The sequence below is a fragment of the Halichoerus grypus genome, chromosome 2, assembly GCF_964656455.1.
Source record: "Halichoerus grypus chromosome 2, mHalGry1.hap1.1, whole genome shotgun sequence".
In the NCBI taxonomy this organism is placed as follows: domain Eukaryota; kingdom Metazoa; phylum Chordata; class Mammalia; order Carnivora; family Phocidae; genus Halichoerus; species Halichoerus grypus.
In genome coordinates, this window is record NC_135713.1 from 203899468 (window position 1) to 203922041 (window position 22574).

The following is a 22574-nucleotide window of genomic DNA, read 5'->3' on the forward strand; positions in this document are numbered from 1 at the left end:
ACTTTTTGGGGAAGGGGGTTAAGAACTACCACTCTGCTCTTGGCAGGGAGCCATAGCATGGGCGGATTTTGGTGGCCTCCTGGCACCTTCCTTTCTGAAGCGTCACTTGGTGTAACATTTCTTCAGTAAGTGGAGTATGCAGAACTCTGCAGCTGTGGCCGTGTGCCCATTTTGTTCAGAGTTGTTACTGTCTTGTCTCCTCCTTAGCATGTGGTGGCACTTGAAAGCCCTGATCGGAATGTGTATGAGGGGCCGGGTTCCCCCCGAGATGGGGAAGACAGGTGTGTTGTTGCCAGTGGACCTTTGGGACAATGCAAGCAAGGGAAGGCCTTCCCACCCCCACCCCCCTCACCTCCTGTGCCCAGGCTTGCGATGGGGGCTGGGACCGTAGCCTTCTCCAGGTGGATGTGGTTTGGATTTGGATGAAGCACTTACTCTGAGCAGTGAAATACACAGCGAGTCCAGAAAACCGTCTGATAAGAAACCTTTGCTCTTAGGTTTCTGCACTCGGCCAGCCCTGAAGGACCTGCAGAAGTAGGTGTTGTAGGGCGGAAGTTTGCGCTAAGGATCAGAGAAAGCTTTTTCTTTGGAGAGAGATAAAGCCAATGTAAAGAGTCGAGAGGTGAGCCCGGGAGAGCCAGGAGAGAAGCCGCCAGTGTGCCAGGGCCTTTCTGGGGCCTGGGTCAGTCACTTATTAAAGGCCCAGTACATGCCCGCTCCAGGGTTCCATGAGCTACCGCCTGATGATAAAGTCTCCCTTTTCTGCTTAAACTGAAAGTGAGAACAATCTCTTGGGAGCAGATAGTCTTTTGTGCTTTAGTCTTGGGATTCTCATGTTAGAAAGTTGCCATCTCTTGCTTCCTCAGTACCAGGTAGGGGTGGCTGACCAGGCCCCAGGGGAGACGGTGGGCAGAGTCCAGGTGTCCAGGGGACGGATGGCTGGCGTTTGCTCTCCTTGGCATTGGTGGATATTGGTCCCGCTGGAGGCTGTGGAGGAGAGACTGAAGCAGGCATGTGGAGCATCTTGGCTGCTCTGATGATAGAGGGGGCTTAGGAGGTTCAGGGGTCCCAGAAGGCCCCCAAAGCACCGACTCGCTCTTAGATTCCTTGTGTTGCTTGTACCTTTTCTCCTCCCTTAAAATCCTGAGTGATTTCAGTGAAGAGAGGAACTGCGGGTCAGGAGTCCCGGGCTTACTTCCTTGTATTTGTTTCTCTTTTGCAGGATAACCCAGAAGTAGAAAAGCGAGATCCTCAGGAATTAGTTGGTAAGTACCCCAGGGGGAGTCTCAGGGGCAGATGTCTGAGGCTTGCCCAGAGTGAACTGGCTTCCCGCCATGCCCGGGCCTGCCACTGCATGGGGCTTCTCTCTGCTTCAGCCAAGGTCGCTGTTCTCCTGAGAGCCTTCTCTTCATGTGCTCTCTTGGGGCCTTTGGCATTTCCTAAGATGTCTGAGTAAGACACCCAGGGAACAATTCTTCTTTGAAAGTCATATTCATGGTGCATTTCATTGGGCTTTGGTCGGTTGCCAATGTTGTCAGGATAGATTTAGGGCCTCCTTCAGCTGGGAGCTCGTTCCCCTTGTGCCCTAGGCCTGTCCTCTGTCCTTGTACGCCCCCGCCCCACTTTGCTGGCATATTCGGGTACTCACTGAGCAAATGTGGCCTCTGCTGGCACTTCGCTCTGTACCCAGGAGGGAACATGCCTCATAGCCCCAGAGTCTAGGACCCTATGTGACTTGGGAGGGCAGGGCAGTTATGTTTCTGAAAAATGGCACACATGTCATCCCAGTCCTGTGCTAACCCCAGCCTCCTAATCCTTTTTAGAAAGTCCCTCAACTCTGTCATTTTGATTGTGGACTTTGTAACAGCTCTTCCAAAGCCTGTCCTAACCTCACGGACAGGGTGACCCTCCCTCTCTGTGATGACTGTGACCGTCTTTCCCTGCCTGCTCTGTTAACCTTCACAAAGCAAGGGTCCTGCTTACCCAGGGCTGCTACGAATGCGGCCTACAGAAGCTACTCCTGCGTGTCCAGATGGAGGCTTTGTGGCTTGTAGCCCCTTGGACCTGTCCTGTTTTTGGACAGGATCCTTTCATGGGGTGTGGGAGGTGGGGACCCGTTCTGGTTTTCCTAACTAAAAGAACTAAAAATTGTTCCATTACATTTGTTTTTTGAGGAAGGCTTGGGTAGGAACATACCACAATGACCAGCCCAGACCCTCAGCGGGATTCTGCCTTTATCCCTGAGTGTGGGTCTTTCAAATCCTATAAAAAACCAGAATTTTCCTAGACCTTAGTGTTCACTCCTTAGAAAATAGCCCTCAGGGGACGCGCCCGTTGGCTTTGCAGACAGAGGAAGCCAAGCGCGGCCTCCTGCAAGTGGGTAATCCACAGGGGCAGGTATGGATCAGAGCCTTGGTCTCCCGTTCCCTCCCCGCCTCACCAGTCCCTGCTGTATACTCCCAAGAAACTGGGGGTAGGGGTGGGGTTGTGGGGTCCGAAAACAGCCTGCCCGGGAGCCTGATGCTCTGCTCGAGGCCGCGGTGTCCGGCAAGCAGTGTGGTGGGGGGGGCACATCAGCCATCTCCACCCCGACTTCTTCTTCCCCTAGCTTCCACCTGTTCTCTCCTTGCCACTTTGTGCCATCTGATGAGCTTTGGCAGATACACATAGTCAATGTTAACCCCCATCACAATCACAGTATAAAACACTGCTGTCACTCCAGGGGCACCGGCCGGCTCGGTTGGTGGAGCATGCGACTCTTGATCTCGGGGTCACGAGTTCAAGCCCCACATTGGGCCTAGAGCTAACTTAAAAATGAATAAATGTTTAAAAAAAAAAAACTTTTCCATCACTCCAAAATATTCCCTATACCCCTCTCCTTGCAGACTGTTTCCTCCCTTGGCAAGCAGTGATCTACTTTCTGTCTCCTGACTCTCGAAGCAATGGCAGAACCCAGATCTGGCTGGAGTTCAAGTCTCGTCCCGGCTCCTCGGGCAAGCAGTGATCTACTTTCTTCACTATAGTTTTGCCTTTTTTAGAATTTCCTAAAGAGCAGTATTTCTCAGCCTTGGCACTCTTGACATTTTGGGCTGGAGAATTCCTTGTCGTGGGGGCCTGGCCTGTGTTTGACACCATGTTTTAGCATCCTCAGTCTTCAGGATGCCCCAGCGCTCCCCTCCCCCACCAGATGTGACAGGGAAAAATGTTTCTAGACATTGTCAAACGTCCCCTTGGGGGCTGGGGGAGGTAATTGCCCCCCGTTGAGAACCATAGATAGAAATGAAATGACCATCTTGTTTTTTGTCTGGCTTCTTTCACTTACCATGTTTGAGATCCTTCCTTGTTACTGGACATATCCATAGTTTCATTTGACTGCTAAGTATATTCTTTCACTGTAGGGTTACCCCCATAGTTTCTTTCTCCATTCACCACAGTAGGCCTTGAAGCCTCATAGTCTTGGTTCCTCCTACCATTTCTCACTGACGAGGTCATAGTTCAGCTCTATCTGCACTCACCTCCTTTCGTTAATACCTCTGGAGATAGGACTCTCGGGTGGTTCCCCCAATATGGGAAGGCTTTTCATATGTGTAGACAGCCCCAGGTTTAATGGAGCAAATGAAAGCAGAGAAGCTAACTCATAGGTCTCTCCAGCACTGTGGCCGCTTTGCAGAGCTGAGCGCGCATGCCCTCCAGATGGCCCACTGATGCCCCGTGGTCACACCTGGAACAGCGGCCTGGGGTGGTAATCCAGTTGGGTTCTCCGTGTCTCTGGTGAACTAGAGAGCACTCCACTGCTTCCTGCTCCCAGCCCTACAGTACCCCCCCAGGCACTCCTTACTCCCCACCATTACGTAAGCCCAACTGACGAGCTGCTCCTGCTCAGATTCATACCTGGCAGCTATGGATACCATGACTGTTTCCTGGCTTGGGTGTGCACAGGGGTGAATCACCGAGGTAGAATTCTCAGATCCTGAGTACGGCTGCCCTTCTGGAATGCCCCCAGCACACCCAGGAGCAGCCACGGTACCTGGAGCTGCCCCAAGTGCCTGGACACATTTTTCGATGGATTTCCTGGGAAAATGGTTTGAGGCTTTGTGGCTGCACAAATGACCATATTTGTGGGTTTGATGTCTTCTTCTTCAAATCATGCTGGGACTTAGGAAGGAGAATCACTGAAAGATTGCTCCTGGAAGCTGTGGAAAATTTTTTACCTAATTTTCTGACTGTCCCTTCACTTGCCAGTTACTTCATAGGAATTCTTTTGTTCCTAACCTGGGAGCTCAGGAGGGGCTCTCCCGCCCTGTCATACTATATACCACTTGAGACTTAGTGTGGTTAGGTTGCTATGGCAATGGTGTCACACCCTGTTTTTCCAAAAGGCTTTCCTGGGAAATGCCAAAGGGCATTCTTTGTCTCCGTCCTGCACACACACACACTCTCTCTCTCTCTCTCTCTCTCTCTCTCTCACTCACTCCACCCCAGGGAAGAGCTTCACCCTCCTCGCTTTTGCCCAAAGCCTGCCCGGGCCCTCCTTGCTTTTGCCCTCCAGAAATAATGAGGACCAGCTCACCCCAGCCAATTCCACTTTCATCTGGCCTCTGCAGCCTGCTTGAGCCTCTGGCTGAGAACCCCAGCCCCTCCCAGGGCTGAAAAGAAGGGGGAAGCCGGGACGAGACTTGAACTCCAGCCAGATCTGGGTTCTGCCATTACTTCGAGAGTCAGGAGACAGAAGGAAGGGACCGGGCAAAGAGGAACACGTAGTCCCCTGGTGGAAACCGCTCCTGGGCTGCACTGATGTCCTGGGTCCACAACAGGATAGGTCACCCCATCCTGTCCTCTTTCCCTCACCCAAAATGGCTGGTCTAGTGTTGTCAGGACACATCCAGTGAGAACCCGCTGCCGACCACGGGAGTTGGCCTGTGTAGTGTGCTGGGACTCTGCCCCAGCCTCGGGCTTTGCAGTGTGTGCAAGCGTGTTTTGCAGCGACTGAGACTGGCAAAGCCCACGGAGCCATCCCCTCAGCCCTGCTCAGCACTGAGTTCTTTATAGTAATAGTGAAACTCTGAGTGGAGATCCAAGTACCTTATCTGCTAAGAAAATATTAACCCAGCGCTGGGAGAGAAGAAGGCAAAGGCTGTGCTAGGCTATCAGCAGCCAGTCCAGGCAGCTACTCAGGGCTAAAAAATAGTCTGCCCAGGGCCTGGCACACAGTGGGTACCCAATGAGTACTTGCTGGGTGTTATTGGTGCTGGTTTGTTCATTCTTTCCCTTCATCCTGCCCCACCCCACTCCGCCTGCTGTTTGCTCATTGTATGGTCCTTTTCATGAGAGAATGTTTCAAAGAGCACAGACAGAATCTTACAACAAGCAGTGCATTGTCTGAGTGATCGAGAGCACACTCTGCAGGTCCAGGGTGGCCAGAGGCTATGGGGAAGAGAACAGAGCGAGCAGGCAACTTGGGTGGGCAGTGGCAGGTCTCCGGGGGAATTATCCCTTGGGAGTTGTGGTTCTTCACATCAGAATCAGGCCTTTTGTTCCCAAGAATGAGGTGGACCAAAGGAGGGTTGATTGGTTTATTTTTAAAGGACTAAGTTAGTAACCAACAGGTAACTTTTTAAAGCATCATTTATGCACAGGGCAGTTTTTAATGTTTTGAATCCTAGAGGAACTCTGAACTCTCTCTCCTCTATCTTGGGCAAGAGCTTCCAGAATTCTGGGAGGGTGTTGTAGGAACATAGCCAGTGAGGAGCTGGAGCTGGTTCACATTGTCAGCCTTTGGTGCTCCCCTCTCTTCCTGTGCCTGGGTCCAGCAACAGGAGCATCAGCTGATACCCCAGAAACTGGCAGATGCTGCAGATCAAAGCTCCTCCTCTCTTCCTCCCGCAGCAGGTTGTTAGACATTCACCAGCGCACCCTGGACAGACCCTTTCCTGAAAAGTTCACTGCTGGAACATGGTAGCGTGCATTCTTGACACCTGTCCCCTCTGCCTGAACTTCTCTTCCCCCAAGTCGGCACATGGCTGACTCCTTCTGGTCATTCGATCTCAACTCAGATGACAGAGGGGCCACTCTGAACACCGTTGTACTGTTTCATAGCCTTTCTCTCTCCCTGAAAAGGTCTTATGTGCCTTTTCTTTTCCTAACCATGTTTAGCTCCATCCTACCCACCCCCCCCACCCCCGACATACATCCACAGGAATTCACTCTGTTCTCTCACAGCCTCCTTTTCTGAAAGAGTCCGGAACATGTCACCCGATGAAATCAAGATCCCGCCCGAGCCCCCTGGCAGGTGTTCGAACCACTTACAAGTAAGTGTGGAGCTCGGCCACCGCAGCCCGTGTGGGGGAGAAGGGCTGCTCAGGTGTCCGGCTTGGTCTGACTTTAATAGCCTTCTGTAGGAGAGACAGCCAGGCGGGCAGGTGCCTGAACGTCCTGGTTACCTGTCTTAGCCTGCGTCAGGAGTTTGCTCTGAGCCCACTGCCCTCTGCCACATCCCCTGGTGCTATTCCAGTGGGACCCCAGCTTGCCCTCAGTGGGGTCCTAAGCCTAGATGGAGAAAATACCGCCGTTTTCTGTGTGACCCAGCTGAACCAGTGGGGAACTTTGCTAAGAAACCGAGGGACCGTGAGAATGGAAAATAGATTATAGAAATGCAAAAACACAACCGTTGATGTGCCTAAGAGTCCTGTCCTCCTCTCCTGACAGAATCGCATACAGACCTGGCCTGAGGTTTTGAAATCCCAAGGAGTTGGAGCATTTAGTGCAGTTACTCCCTTGGGAGCAGGACCTCGGGGGCAGCTGGGCCTTGCATCTCCTTTTTGGCACCTGCGATTGTTTCTCCTTGGCCCTCTGTGGGTTCCCCTGTGTGTGGAACCTCGTGACTGACACGAGGGCAGACACCCAGGGCTGCCCATCGCGGGCATCCGGTCCACCTGCTCTGCCTTTGATCCCATAGGTTCTGCTGGTGCCTCTGGCCACACACAGGCCCAGGGCACCAGCCTAACGGATGGATGACTAAGGGGACCTGGGGCTGCGGAATGCAGCTGGCTGGGCAGGGCCAGAGTCGGGGCTGGGGGCACAGTGCAGATCCTCTTCCTTTCCCAGAAGTCTCCTCCCTTGGCTGAGTTGTCCGTGAGCGTAGCACCTCGTCTCCCGCCAGGCGACAAGCCGCAGCCTGTAGGACAGTCCGGCAGTCTGCCAGAGACCGCCAGCTGGCTCGGCCTTCGAGCTCTGTGTATTTCTCATTTTTAGATCTACCTAGTGGTAGAAACCATGACCTTAAGTGAACACTTTAGTTGACCTGAAATGGGAGAACCCATCTGATGGCCCAGGAAACCCAGGAAAGTAATCTGTAAGATACAGGTCGGCCTCAGTTTCCTGAGCCTTCTGTGTGAGGCCTCCTGCTTTGCCCTTAGAGAGAGAAACGTTGAGGTTTGTCACTCTTGGTCGTCTCTTCCCTGGTAAATGTATTACAAACCTCTCTCTGCACTTCAGTGCTTCCTCTGGCCAGTCTCGGCAGAAAGATTCAGCCTTCTGACAAAGGGAGTGGATCACCTCTCCTGATGTACCCCAAGGGCGTCACACAGGACCTCCAGCCCTGCCCACCGCCTCTTGCAGGTGAAGAGTACCCCAAATATTTTCCTTCTGGAGAGTCTGTGCATTTAGCTACCACTAGTGGGGGAGGCTGCAGAGAGACCTTGCCCTGGGCCAGCCCCAGCCTTGCTGGGTGAGACTGCTCCGCCTCAGAGGTCAATCTGCCCTGACACTCGGGTTTCTGGGGCCTCTTCCCGCGCTGGGTGGTGCGGCTGCCAGCTGCTGCCGGCCTCCCCTCTGTGGGCCTTGAGACATCTGTGGGACTGGCCTGGATCTCTGCCAGGTGGTTCTCCTATTGCCCATTGAAAGCCAGAAGAGGGGTCTGGGGCGGGGGGCGGTTAATGAGATGGGCTCTCGACCCCCGACAGTGTCCGTGAGCCTCCCTACAGAGGACACTTCGGGAAGTTTGTGAGGCCAAATCCAAAGAAACACTACTCCTTCCTTCCTCTGAAAGGACGTAGCCTTCCCAGGTCTCCCACTGAGGACTTAACCCCGTGTTAAAATTCAAAACCAGGGGCGCCTGGGTGGCTCAGTCGTTAAGCGTCTGCCTTCGGCTCAGGTCATGATCCCAGGGTCCTGGGATCGAGCCCCGCATCAGGCTCCCTGCTCGGCGGGAGGCCTGCTTCTCCCTCTCCCACTCCCCCTGCTGGTGTTCCCTCTCTTGCTGTGTCTCTCTCTGTCAAATAAATAAAATCTTTAAAAATAAAAATAAAAATAAAAAATAAAAAATAAAAAAATAAAATTCAAAACCAGCATTGAGCCCCCCTGCCCATCCTCTTTGGATGAATCAGGAGCCGATTGACAAGGGGGGATTCATCCATTGTCTTCTCCGTGGTTTCTCTGCCTTGACCTTTTACTGCTCCCTCTGTCAGCCATCTAGAGGAAGTCAGGAGAAAGCAAAATGAAAACAGACTGGTCTCGGTTTATCTTATCTGTGCTCAGCGCTGGTCGCAGGCTGGGTGGAGAAAGACAATATGGCTGGAGTAGGGCTTCGCATGGCTCTGTGGGTCTCCTGGGTCCAAGTGTCCACCCAGCACATGTGACCACAGGCTGGGATTGCCAGTGGGTTGGGCGGTGTCATAAGCGCCCTTCTGTTTCTCTTCCATAGGACAAGATCCAGAAGCTTTATGAGCGGAAGATAAAGGAAGGAATGGATATGAACTACATTATCCAAAGGAAAAAAGAATTTCGGAACCCCAGGTGAGTTTCCCATGGGCCTACAGGGTCAGTTGAGTCACTGATGTTGGCCCGGGGACTGGAATGCCCCCATGGAGGTGGCAGGGAGAGGCCCAGCTAAGATCCCGCCTTTGCCCAAGGGGGCCACCACCCATACTGCAGTAACACAGAAACCAGGATGAAGAGTGGACGCCGAGAGGCCTGAGCTAGGTTCTCCTCCTCGCTCTGCTCCTAAGGCATACAGCCACACGAGGCCTCAGTCTCCTCATCTCTACAGTGAGGGAGTTGGACTAGACAGTCCCTGTGGGTTCCTCTTTCTCCTCCAAACTGTCACTGATGCTGCATGCAGGTGACAGATTTTAGGAACAGAGCTGTGTTCGGGTTTTATTCCATCCAAGGCCCTAGCAGGTGGCACACGTGGTAAAAAGTCCAGTGTGGTGACATCAGGGACCTGCCCCAGCCCTTATGTGGGCCTGTGTATGGTAGCCCCGGCCCAGCCCCACAAACTGTAGGTCAGCTGTCTGGATAAGACCAAAAAAACACAGCCCTCACCTGGACACCATACCTGTCCTGGTGCCTGGCTAATGACCCATCTCTCTGGGAGTGGGGAGGACTAGGAATGATTTAATGTCAGGCCAGTGAACGTTTCCTCTTCTATCAGGAAGCTTGCTTGGAACAGTTCAGCTGGTTTAAAGGGTTCGTCTGAGCCCAGGAACTAGACAGTTCTGATCTCTCAAAATCTGCTGCCACACAAGGCATGGGACTAGGGCCTGCTCAGTGCCTTCTGCCGTTCTTCTTTCAGCATCTACGAGAAGCTGATCCAGTTCTGTGCAATCGATGAGCTGGGCACCAACTACCCGAAGGTATGCCTTGCACACACAGGCGGAGGGTTGAGGGGGGCTGCCCAGGGCCCTGTGCTCACTCTGCTGGATTCGGCCTGGAGCCACTGACAGGCCCATGTAGCAGTAGTGCTGACTGAAGAGCTCAGTCTCCGGCTCCCCTGCATGAGCCCCCGTGGCTCTGAAATAGTCCAGGAGAGAGATTGCAGCGACAGACCTGGCCCCGGGGCCCTGAGTGGTTGGGGCCTGAGTGCGCACTCACTGTGCTCCTACAGCCCAGCCCACAGACAAACGCTCCGGGAGCAGCTCGGCCGCCCCCGTGGCTGGAGACCAGGGATGACAGCTGAGCCCCTGTGCCCTTAAGGCAGGGGTCTCCAGGCCAGGAAAAATCCATGGAAAGACTTGGGGAGAAGGGACTTGGGTCTCTAAGCCATTTGTCATCCAATGACCCTTGCTGGCTGCAATGTTAACTCTTTCTTTTGCAGGATATGTTTGACCCCCACGGCTGGTCTGAGGACTCCTACTATGAGGCATTAGGTAGGTGGCCGTCCATCCATCTGTCCTTCTGTCTGTTCAGTCAGCCAGCCAACATGTATTTCAGGGTTTCCTCTGTGTCAGGCCATGTCCAAGGAGGTGGGCATACAGCCTTGAATGAGACAGACCCACTGTGACTTAGGAGGCTTATGACCTGGCACAGAAGGCAAAGAGGGAGCAGTCCCAGCAGTGAGGGGTGTGGTGGGGGTGCAGGCAGGTGAAGGGGGCCGGAAAGGGGGACAGCCTTGCCAAGGAAGTCCTGTACGGGCTAAGGTTCGAAGGTGCAGGGAGAGTGTCCCAGGTGGGGGGACAGCGTGTCCTGAAGCCAGTGAGAAAGCATTTTCTCAAGCGTCCCTCATAGGGAGAACTGGGAGGAATTTCAGAGTCCGAGCCCTCTGCTGACAGATCTTAACCCAGTAGCCCATGGAACAGATCTGACCTGTAGGTGTGTTTTGTTTGGCCCGCACAAGTTTTGCTTTAATTTGAATGAGTTGCCAACATTTTACCTCAAATCTGTAGTCCCGGCTTCTCTTGGTCAGTGGGAAGGTCGTCCACACGTGGCCTGCATCCCCACGTGGCGACAGTCAGCTGGTGCTCAGGAGCAGCCGGCCCTTCCCCACAGGGTGCACAGCCCCAGCCCCTGAGCCTTCCAGCGTGAGGCCTCTGCTCGATGCTGGCCGAGGGCCGGCGCTTCCATTTGTCCATCACGAAAGGACAGTGAGCCCCGTGGCCTGGAGGCTACCTGTGCGCACTGAGCAAGAGCACAGGGGACACGGCAAGTGCTGGTGTGGGGTCCCTCGGCCTAAAGTGGCCCTTCACGTGGGAGCTGTTCCCAGGGCTGCTTTTCTCAGATCTTCTCTTGTCTTTGTAGCTAAAGCCCAGAAGATTGAAATGGACAAATTGGAAAAGGCCAAAAAGGAACGAACCAAAGTAAGTGACGGATGAATGTCCTGGTGGGAGGGGCAGGTATGTGCAGTGTCGTTTCCCAGCCCTCACCTTCAGCTTGAGCGTGCCTCTCAGGTGCTTCCATTTGGTTTCCTGGGGTCTTGGGGTTTGCTGCGCTGTAGTTCCCTGCTCCCCTCACAGCCGCAGCGCCCCGCTGGCTCTCGCTGCTGGCGTCCGGGTCCTCCCTGGCCTGATAGACTGGCAGGTCTTCCTTCTGAGAACGCTTTCCTGGCCTCCGGATCTGATCTCCGCAGTCCGCCTCAGTGCCTCCTTGTAGGTCCCGTGTCCAGTGGCCAGGTGACCCCTTATTTTAGGGCCCTGAGCACCACTTCTTCCCAAGCAGCACGGTCTGAATCCTTTGGGGAACAGAAATTTGGCTCTGAGACTGAATGTCCTCAGGGCACCAGCTGAGGCTCCAGGATGCCTCCCGACCCCCAGGCAGGGGCTGCAGCCCTGGTGTGCTCGCAGCTCTCGGAGCGGCTGCTGGGGTGATCAGGTTTTCTCATTCTTAGTGCTGGTGGAATGTCCCTTCTGGCCCTTTCCCTCCCCGTTGCAAACCCCAGGCTTAGTGTGGGCCATGTCTGCAGCGCCCGGGGACCAAAGCTGTGCTGCTCCTGTGCGGGTGGGTCCACTTCCACCCAGAACGTGAGGCAGGGCAGCAAGTCGGTTTGCCCTGCATGTGCAGAAACTTGGTGACACCGGGAGCATTCCTTTGTCTGTTTGGAAGGCTCTCCTCGGAGCACCTGGGTGGCTCAGTCAGTTAAGTCAGACCATGACCTTTGGCTTTGGTCAAGATCTGAGGGTCCTGGGATCGAGCCCCACTTCGGGCTTCCTGCTCAGCGGGGAGCCTGCTTCTCCCTCTGCCTGCCGCTCCCCCAGCTTGTGCTCGCTCTCTCTCTCGCTGTCAGATAAATAGATAAAATCTTTAAAAAAAAAAAAAGGAAGAGTCTCCTCAAAGTAGTAAAAATAGGTCCTCTCTCTCCGTCTTCCTCTGTCCCTCCCCACTCCTAAAAAATAAAAGGGGCCCCTGGGTGGCTCAGTCAGTTAAACATCCAACTCCTGATTTTGGCTCAGGTCTGGATCCCCGGGTCGTGAGATCGAGCCCCGAGTCAGCTCCATGCTGGGCATGGCACCTGCTCGGGACTCTTTCTCTCCGTCTCCCCCTCAACTTAAAAAAAAAAAAAGGTGGTGAGCCGGCAGGAGGATGTGGATAGACGTGGGGCACCGCCCTTACCTCTTCCCTCTCTCCGTCCAGATCGAGTTTGTGACGGGCACCAAGAAGGGTACGACGACGAGCGCCGCGGCCCCCACCACCAGCACGGCCAGCACGGCGGCGGCAGGTAGGAGGCGCTTGGCCGCCCCCGCCGCACCACACGTGGGGCCAGGGTTCCCTGCCTTGTTTGGGGGAGCAGGGGCCTGGGGGATCTGGGCCTAGGCTCCACCTTGTGTGCCCTGTTCTGACTCCCGAGCTTGTTAAGGCCTCTTGGGAGCCTGGGCTGGGGTCCCCCGTTCGCTGGCTGCCCCTCACATTTCTGTGGCTGGGCCCCCAGACTCGGACTGCTGGCCCTGCTAGAAAAGGGGCTGTTGCCGTTCGGTTTGTCTTGGTCCTGACGCCTCCCTCGCCTTGTTCCAGATGCCCAAAAGAGGAAGAGCAAGTGGGACTCGGCCATCCCAGTGACGACGATAGCCCAGCCCACCATCCTCACCACCACGGCCACCCTGCCCGCCGTCGTCACGGTGACCACCAGTGCCAGTGGCTCCAAGACCACGGTCATCTCCGCCGTGGGCACCATCGTGAAAAAGGCCAAGCAGTGACCCGAGGGCCCAGCCTGGGGTGGCTCGGACATTCTCCGAGGGGAGCTGCCGCTCCAGGACCTGAGGAGACTGTGCAACCCGGCGACCGACGTCGGCGCCCAGGTGCCGCCTTGTTGACTTCAGGACTGGGATCTGCTCCCAGATGCCACCCCCGAGAAGCCTCTGTGCGGCAGCCCAGCCAGGAAGGGGACATTGGCACAGAGGAGGCGGCCGCTGCGGACAGTGTCCACACACCACTCGGAGTCCGGGGCCCTCTCAGAAGCGCCATATTCTCACATCTCGGGCCTCTTCTGTGGTCAGTTTTGAGGCAGAAGTGGAAGTTCTGAGTGCTCTCTCCAGCTCCTCTTGTTGGGGTGGCGACCTCAGGGTTGGTGGTAGAGCGGCCGAAGCCCGCGGCACTAGTCCGTGGGGGTGGCCCAGGAAGTTGCCGTGGTCATTCCCAGGGTCTGCCTCTCGGCGCGGGCAGGCGGGAGTCCAGAGAGTCGGGGGGGTGGGGGGGGCTCTTCCCGCTCTGCGCTGCCCTGATCCTGAAACCCGGCCGGTTCTCAGACAAGAGCCGAGGCCTCCGGGGGGGGGGGATTGAGCCCTCCCCAACCACTTTTTAGACACACCCCAGCTTTTGAAGTCAAGCCAGTTACCAGAAGGCCTGGGTTGGATCCCCAGCCCACGCAGGGAGCCCGGGAGGCCTGAGCGCCTGGCCAGGGCTGCCCGGTGCCTCAGTGCCCAACGAGCACGGCCAGCAGGCTCCCCGCGGTGTGCGACATGAATCACCTCCTGCCTCGGCCGGCGGCAACTCATTGTTTACGTGGAAGCCAGGCTCTTGGGAGGCTCCTGCCACCCCACCTTTCCTGTGCCTGTTATCTCGGCCCCACAGCAGCGCCTGCGGCCGCCGGGCTCCTCTTAAGGCCAAAACCGATTCCAGCCACCGTCGGCCCAAGAGTCCAGAGGGAATTCACTCGCCTTCCTTGCTCCTTGGCCACTCTCCAGGCCCGCGGAAGGGCTCCGTGTCAGAGAGGGAAGCCGGGCCGTGAAGAGCCGTGTTGCTTTGGTGGCTCGGGCGGAGCACCGGGAAGGAGGTGCTGAGATGACGTCTGGCAACTGCTGCGTCACCAGAGGAGGAGGATGATCCTGCCCCCCATCCCCAAAATCACTGTGGACTCACGGGCATCCCTCCCCGCCTCGCCCCCCTCCACACACTTGGGCGCTGAGAGAGGTCAGTGGTCACCCTCCCTCCTTTGATGGGACTTAGCAACCCTGGAGAGGAGCTGCGACCTCCAGCGGAGGCCCCTCCGTAGTGCGAGGGCCCCGGGGCTTGTGCGGGAGGCCGTGCGGCGCCGCGGGAGTGGCCGGCATACACCAGCACCTCTGCTCTGGATCCTGGTTTAAACGAGTTGTGTTTTCGTTGTGTGTCCTGGGCCCTTAGCTCTGTGAGGCTTCCCGATCAGGTCCCCGGAATAAAGCTTCCTAAGGCGACTATGAGGCGTCCACGAGGTGATTTATGCCCGAGCTGTATGAACTGTAAGGTGCAGCTGTTTGTTGCTGGCCCAGCCAGTTCTTTCATTCAGACCAAGGAGAGGCGCAGACGGCACAGCTGATAAGACTGGCCAGGGTCATGGCCCTTGGCTATCCTCTGGGCACCCCGTGCCCTGCCCCTGAGCAGTAATGACCACTCGCCCGATGAGTTGGGCAGCCCCAGGTGCCCATGCTGTTCCCCTCAGAGCCTTGTGAGTTGCGTCAAGGCCTCAAATCCCTCTGAACTTGACTTTACTCTTCTGTAAGACAGGATTAGTTTCTGCCCACCTTAGTCCCACTGAGGGTGGCATGGGGTCGAATTACTAGTTCCTTTCTGTGGAGACTGGATGTTGCAGGCACTAGGGACCCAAGTGATTTCTGCCTGGTTGGCCCCTGCTCACAAAGAACTCAGTCTGGACAAACTGAACTCTGTCCCAGCTACCCAGGCATCCCTGCCCTCTTCCTATAGTTCTAACCTATAGTGACGACCTCAGGATCCATACCTGGGATCCTGTGCTGTCCCCACATCACATGGGCCCCTTGGGAAGCCCTTTCCCCGTCACCATCCTTCCTGCTTAGTTCTGGCCCTCCTCCCTCTCGTGGCAGTTTGCTCCGACCTCGTCTGTATGTTGTCTCAGCCTCCCCACTCCCATCCAACCCCATCTGGCCTCATCCTACACCCCCCTCACCATGGGGCTCTCACCAGGTCACATGGTCCCCTGCTTTCCACCCAAGAGTCCCCCCTTCAGTGTGGCAATGCAAGGCTGCCAACAGCCTCGCCACTGCCAGCCTCCCAGCCTCCAGGTCCTCTTCTCTACTGCCCTCTAACCGTCCACACCCGTGCACCTGCAGCACTTCCAGACGCAGCTCAGGCTTTCCCTCCCAGACTCCCCCGGGCATTCATCACTCCCTTCTCCGTGCCTTGTAACTGCACACACATTGCAGGGCTGAGACCACTCGGGTCTCCTGGTTCTCCTTGTGAGTGGAGAGAGAGTGGTCAACCAGGCTGTGGCCCAAGTGCCCAGGTGATTGGAGGGACAGAGGGATGGAAGGAGAGGTGGTTCCTGCCCCCTTGGTCACTGCACTGAAAGCTCCCGACCCTCGTACCCCGCCCTCCCAGCTTCCTGTTGTAGATCATCCACACATTGGCAATTGCTGAGGCTCAGTCATGGGCACAGGAAGGTTCATTATCCCCTCTAATTTTGTATATGTTTAAAATCTCTTGGGGCGCCTGGGTGGTGGGGTCCCGGGATCGAGTCCCGCATCGGGCTCCCTGCTCAGTGGGAAGTCTGCTTCTCCCTCTGCTCCAAACTCCCCACTCTCCTGCTCTCTCTCAAATAAGTAAAATCTTTAAAAAATAAAATCTGTTTAAAAAAAGGGGTGCTTGGGTGGCTCAGTCGGTTGAGCGTCTGACTCTTGGTTTCGGCTCAGGTCATGACCTCAGGGTCGTGAGATCAAGCCCCACGTCAGTCTCCACATCAGCGTGGAGTCCGCTTCAGATTCTCCCTCACCCCTTGAGCTCTATCTCTCTCTAAAATAAATAAGTAAAATCTTTTTTTTTTTTATTAAGATTTTTTATTTATTTATTTGAGAGAGAGAGAATGAGAGAGAGCAAGCACATGAGAGGGGGGAGGGTCAGAGGGAGAAGCAGACTCCCTGCCGAGCAGGGAGCCCGATGCGGGACTCGATCCAGGGACTCCAGGATCATGACCTGAGCCGAAGGCAGTCGCTTAACCAACTGAGCCACCCAGGCGCCCTAAAATAAATAAGTAAAATCTTAAAAAAAAAAAAAATAGGGGCACCTGGCCGGCTCAGTCAGTAGAGCATGTTACTCTTAATCTCAGGGTCATGAGTTCAAACCCCACATTGGGCATGGAGCCTACTTTAAAAAAAAAAAAAAAAAATTGTTTTTTAGTTAAAAAAGAAAAAGGCCTGTCAAGCCAGAAAAAAGAATGAGGAAGATCTCCATGGGCAGATTTGGAGTGATCTTGAGGAGAGATAAAATGAAAAGGGCAAGGTGCAGAACACTGCATGTAATATGATGCCTTTTATAGGGAAAAGAAGGGAACACAAAACAAAAATAAGAGGAAAGAGATAAAAGAATAAAATCTAAGAAATTAAGAAAATTCTCTAATGTTGAATTTGAATTGGAAACATCAGTATGAACTCATGATTCAAAAAAAAATTTCCGGGGCGCCTGGGTGGCTCAGTCTTAGTTAAGCGTCTGCCTTCGGCTCAGGTCATGGTCCCAGGGTCCTGGGATCCAGCCCCACGTCAGGCTCCCTGCTCAGCGGGAAGCCTGCTTCTCCCTCTCCCACTCCCCCTGCTTGTGTTCCCTCTCTCACTGTCTCTATCAAATAAATAATAAATTTTTTAAAATAAAAAAAAAAGATTTTATTTATTTCAGAGGGAAAGTTCAAGCAAGAGCACAAGCAGAGGGGAGAGGGAGAAGCAGACTCCCCGCTGAGCAGGGAGCCCGAAGCTGGGCTGGATCCCAGGACCTTAGGACCATGACCTGAGCCGAAGGCAGACGCTTAACTAAGACTGAGCCATAGCACCCGGAACTTGACCTCTAAAGGGGCCAGGGCTCCTTAGAGAAAGGAATCTTCGTTCCCGAAATCTAAGTTGGGACTAGGGCAGTTTGTTACAGAAAGCAAAGAAGACTAACGGGTGTTTCAAAGGTCAATCAAATTGGTTTAAAGGGATCTCCCACTGGCCAAATGTGATGAAATTTGAACATTCAGAAAGAATGCAATTATTGTCAAAAAGGAAAAAACCCCAGGGCGCCTGGGTGGCTCAGTCAGTTAAACGTCTGCCTTCGGCTCAGGTCATGGTCCCAGGGTCCTGGGATCAAGTCCCGCATCGGGCTCCCTGCTCTGCGGGAAGCCTGCTTCTCCCTCTCCCACTCCCTCCGCTTGTGTTCCCTCTCTCACTGTGTCTCTCTTTGTCAAATAAATAAAATCTTTAAAAAAAAAAAGGAAAAAACCCCTTGTTCTCTGTACACTACGACTCACAACAACCACAAAACACTTCTGACACCAATGTATGGGCTTTCCACATCATGTAATTCTGACACCAACTGCCTGTAGTTTGTGAGAGCTTTGTCCAACAAGAGGGGGACCCCCCCACTCAAATGCTAATTGTAGGGCCGGGCCTCTGGTACTTCTGAACAACTGGCTATAAATTGGGGGGGTCCCCATGACCCGCTCCTCAGACTCAATAATTGGCTAGAATGGATCACAGGACTCAGGAAAACAGTTTACTTAATGGATTACTGGTTTATAAAAGAATACAACTAAGGAAGAGCCAGATAGAAGAGATGCATAGAGGCTCGGTATGGAGCAAGGGGCTTGGAGCTTCCATGCCTTCTCTGGGCACACCACCCTCCCAGCAGGCCAGGTGTTCAGCAACCTGGGAGCTCTCTGAACCCCCTTTGGTTAAGATGTTCATGGCGGCTTCATTACTAGGTGTGATGGATTAAATCATTGACTATTAGTGATGGAACTGAATCTCCAGCCCATCCCCCTCCTCCCCAGAGGTCGGCAGGGGTAGGGGTGGGGGAGTGTTGAAGCCAAAAGTTCCAACTCTAATCACGTGGTTGGTTCCCCTGACAACGAGCGCCCCCATCCTTCGTGGCTTTCCAAAAGTCACCTCATTAACATAAACTCTGTTGTGGTTGAAAGGGGCCTGTTATGAATAACAAAAGACACTCCTTTCGCTTTTATCACTCCAGAGCTGCTCCAGGAATCATGGACAATGACCAAATATAGATCTCTTATATCACATCACCATTGTACACTATTTTTTTTTAAAGATTTTATTTATTTATTTGACAGAGAGTGACACAGTGAGAGAGGGAACACAAGCAGGGGGAGTGGGAGAGGGAGAAGCAGGCTTCCCGCGGAGCAGGGAGCCCAATGCGGGGCTCGATCCCAGGACCCCGGGATCATGACCTGAGCCGAAGGCAGATGCTTAACGACTGAGCCACCCAGGCGCCCCCAAATGTGGTATTTAGATACTAAAGAATATTATTCAACCTTAAAAAGGCAGGAACTCTTGCCACATGCAACATAGATGGACATTATGATAAGTGGAAATAAGCCAATTACAGAAAGACAAATGCTGTATGATTCCACTCATATGAGGTTTCTAAAGGAGTCAAATTCATTGAGACAAAAAAATAAAATGGTAGTTAACCAGGGGGTGGAAGAGAAAGAAATGGGGAGCTGTTTAATGGGTATAGAGTTTCAGTTCTCAAGTTGAAAAGTTCTGGAGACCTGTTGCCCAACAATGTGAATATACTTAACACTATTGAACTGTACATTTACAAATGATTAAAATGGTAATTTTTATGTTATATGTTTTTACCACAATTAAAATCTTTTGGGTTGTTTTGTAATAATAGTAATTTTTAAGTTTCTACCTTGGGGCGCCTGGGTGGCTCAGTCGTTAAGCGTCTGCCTTCTGCTCAGGTCATGATCCCAGGGTCCTGGGATCGAGCCCCATATCGGGCTCCCTGCTCAGCGGGGAGTCTGCTTCTCCCTCTCCCTCTGCCCCTCCCCCTGCTCGTGCACGTGCTCTCTCTCTCTCTCTCAAATAAAATCTTAAAAAACAAAAAAAAAGTTTCTACCTTGTTTGAGGAAAGCATCAGCATCCTAGAAACTGACGGGAAAGCAAAGCATTTTGGTGAACGCACTAACCCCTCCAACCTGCTCTTACCTACAGGTCCCGGACCTGAGCCACAGCCTCCAGCAGGGTTCCTGCCCTCCAGCCTCGCCCTGCAGGCAAACCATCCCTGCTGCAAACTGGCCATTTCTCCTTCCAAAAGGGGTTTTGTGCAATTCGGACTTTTTCATAAACCGACACTCTTGTTTGTATAGCCTCTAGTCAATGGGAGATTTTTGTAGTCAGAAACGGAGGACCTCCCTTAAGTCCTGAACAGGTTTTCCTAATTCCCAAAGTTTTACATATTTTCCTAGTTTACTACTCACTAAATGTGTGAATAGGACTTTACCCCCCTTTTATTATTCAACATTCTTAAAGTCTTACTCATTTTTTTAAAGATTTTATTTATTTATTTATTTATTTATTTTAAAGATTTTATTTATTTGAGAGAGATACAGCGAGAGAGGGAACACAAGCAGGGGGAGTGGGAGAGGGAGAAGCAGGCTTCCCGCAGAGCAGGGAGCCCGATGCGGGGCTCGATCCCAGGACCCTGGGACCATTACCCGAGCCGAAGGCAGATGCTTAACGCCTGAGCCACCCAGGCGCCCCAAGATTTTATTTTTTTTAAGATTTTATTTATTTATTTATTTGACAGAGAGAGCACAAGCAGGGGGAGTGGCAGGCAGAGGGAAAGGGAGAAGCAAGCTCTCCGCTGAGCCAGGAGCCCAATGCAGGGCTCGATCCCAAGACTCTGGGATCACGACCTGATCCGAAGGCAGACGCTTAACCGACGGAGGCACCCAGCGCCCCTAAAGATTTTATTTTTAAGTAGTCTCTACCCCCAACATGGGGCTTCTGTACCAAGCCAGCCAGATGCCCCCTTAAAGTCCTATTTTAGGGGTGCCTGGGTGGCTCACTCAGCTAAGTGACTCTTGGTTTCCAATTCAGGTCTTGATCTCAGGGTTGTGAGTTCATGTCCCATGCTGGGCATGGAGCCTACTTAAAAAAAAGAAGTCCTGGGGCGCCTGGGTGCCTCAGTTGTTGGGCGTCTGCCTTCGGCTCGGGTCGTGGTCCCGGGGTCCTGGGATCGGGCCCTGCATCGGGCTCCCTGCTCTGTGGGAGGCCTGCCTCTCTCTCTCCCACTCCCCCTGCTTGTGTTCCCTCTCTCGCTGTGTCTCTCTCTGTCAAATAGATAAAATCTTTAAAAAAAAAAAAAAAGTCCTATTTTAGCTTTACATTTCAGACCTGTTCAATAAAATATGAAATAATAAAAAATAAAAAGTAAAAGTTTCTATAACCCAAAAAGAAGCATTTATCCTATATTTTGGAGGATTGGGTTTTTTTTTTTTTAATTTCTTTAAGCAAGCTCCGCACCCACACCCAATGTGGGGCTTGAACTCACAATCCCTCCCGAGATCAGGAGTTACATTCTCTACTGACTGAGTCAGCCATATCCTACATTTTTGGAGGCACATAGTTCATCCCCTGTTGATGAAGGGAACTTCTATTTTTCTTTTTTAATCAGAAGGATAGCTTCTATTAATGTAGAAACAGAAAATCACCATTCTTCAACCTCCAAATTCAGGCAGAGATCAACAAGGGATGCTGACTAAAACCATTCAGTGAAAGTTTGCTGGGAAGTGGGCAGGGTGACAAAGCATCATCACCCCCCTAGCTTACTTCTTAATCACAAAGTAAATAATGTATTTTTACAATGGAGAGAGATGGCAGTCATTTCCTTAATAATCACTAACAGCGAGGCAGCTGAGATCATGTGCCACCCAATAAAACACACCCAGCACCATCTAGGACCATCCTTGCCAAAAATGTTTCACCTAAATCTAATCAGGCTTTTAGACATTAACTTCTAGTTTACAGGAAGCTAAAAAAAAAAAAAAAGTCCAATGACACTATGAGGAAGTAATCATACAAATCTGGACAGTGGGACATTCTGCAGATCACTACTGGCCTGTCTCTTCAAAAGGTCAATGGTGCGGGGGGAGTAAGCAAGAAAGAGGGGCACCTGGGTGGTTCGGTGGGTCAGTTAAGCGACTACCTTCGGTTCAAGTCAAAATCTCAGGGTCCTGGGACTGAGCGCCATGTCAGTCTCCATGATCACCAGGGCATCTGCTTCTCCCTCTCCCCCACAACCCCCGTGTGCGCACTCTCCCTCTCTCAAATAAATAAATAAAATCTCTAAAAAAAAATAATTTAAATTAATTAATAAAGTAAGAAAAAGAAAGCAATCAAATGCAATGGATTGGACTCAAATTCAAAAGGGAACAGTTAAAGTTTAAAAAAAGGAAACAGTTACAACAGACATTTTTGGGACAACTAAGAAATTTTAATATGGACTGAATCATGGATAACAGGACATTTTTGTTCATTTTCTTAGGTGTGACAAAGTTATTGTGGTTGTGGGGAGCTGTTCTTGGGAGATGCATGCCTGGAGTGTCAAGGGATGAAATGTCATGGTCTCTTAAATTCAAATAAAAAGATATATAAGTACATAACAAATATATAGATAAAGCAAATATGGCAAAATGTTAACTCTTGCGTCTGGGTGGTAAAAAATATGAGTGATCTTTGTACTCTTCTTGCGACTGTTTTTGTATGTTTACAAATACGCAAAATAAAAAGTTGGAAAATAATTTTTTATTTTTTTATTTATTTTTTAAAATATTGTATTTATTTATTTGAGAGAGCGCACACAAACAGGGGGAGTGGCAGGCAGAGGGAGAGGGAGAAGCAGGCTCCCGGCTGAGCAGAGAGCCCAATTCAGGGCTCGATCCCAGGACCCTGCGATCATGACCAGAGCCGAAGGCAGATGCTTAACCAACTGAGCCACTCAGGCACCCCACAAAATGTTAATTCTAGCATCTAGGTGGTAAAAAATACAAGTGATCTTTGTACTCTTCTTTCAACTGTTTTTGTACGTTGGCAAATATTCAAAATAAAATGTTGGGGGAAGACGAACCATGAGAGACTATGGACTCTGAGAAACAAACTGAGGGTTCTAGAGGGGAGGGGGGTGGGGGGATGGGTTAGCCTGGTGATGGGTATTAAACAGTGCACGTTCTGCATGGAGCACTGGGTGTTATACGCAAACAATGAATCATGGAACACTACATCAAAAACTAATGATGTAATGTATGGTGATTAACATAACATAATAATAAAAAAAAAGTTGGGGGAAATAGTTTTTTTTTTTTAATTTTATTTATTGGGACAACTAGGTGGCTCAGTCAGTTAAGCAGCTGCCTTTGGCTCAGGTCATGATCCCAGGGTCCTGGGATTGAGTCCCACGTCCGGCTCCCTGCTCAGTGGGGAGCCTGTTTCTCCCTCTCCCTCTGCTGCTCACCCTGCTTGTGCTCTCTCTCTCTGTCTAATAAGTAAATAAATTATTTTTTTAACAAAAGATTTTATTTATTTATTTGACAGGGAGAGCATAAGCCAGGAAGAGGCAGAGGGAGAAGGCGAAGCAGGCTGTCTGCT

At 52.2% G+C, this 22574-nt stretch overlaps 1 protein-coding gene across 1 annotated transcript in view; it reads left to right on the forward strand.

The window, feature by feature from the left end:
- Positions 1-14376, forward strand: part of SAP30BP (SAP30 binding protein) — a 36018-nt gene extending 21642 nt beyond the window's left edge. The window contains exons 4-11 of the mRNA XM_036088670.2: positions 1223-1265; positions 6220-6308; positions 8702-8793; positions 9572-9632; positions 10094-10145; positions 11014-11072; positions 12343-12427; positions 12721-14376. Coding sequence (XP_035944563.1) covers positions 1223-1265; positions 6220-6308; positions 8702-8793; positions 9572-9632; positions 10094-10145; positions 11014-11072; positions 12343-12427; positions 12721-12902 — 663 coding nt within the window. The 3' untranslated portion in view covers positions 12903-14376. The remainder of the gene's footprint in view (positions 1-1222; positions 1266-6219; positions 6309-8701; positions 8794-9571; positions 9633-10093; positions 10146-11013; positions 11073-12342; positions 12428-12720) is intronic.
- Positions 14377-22574: the final 8198 nt, after the last annotated feature.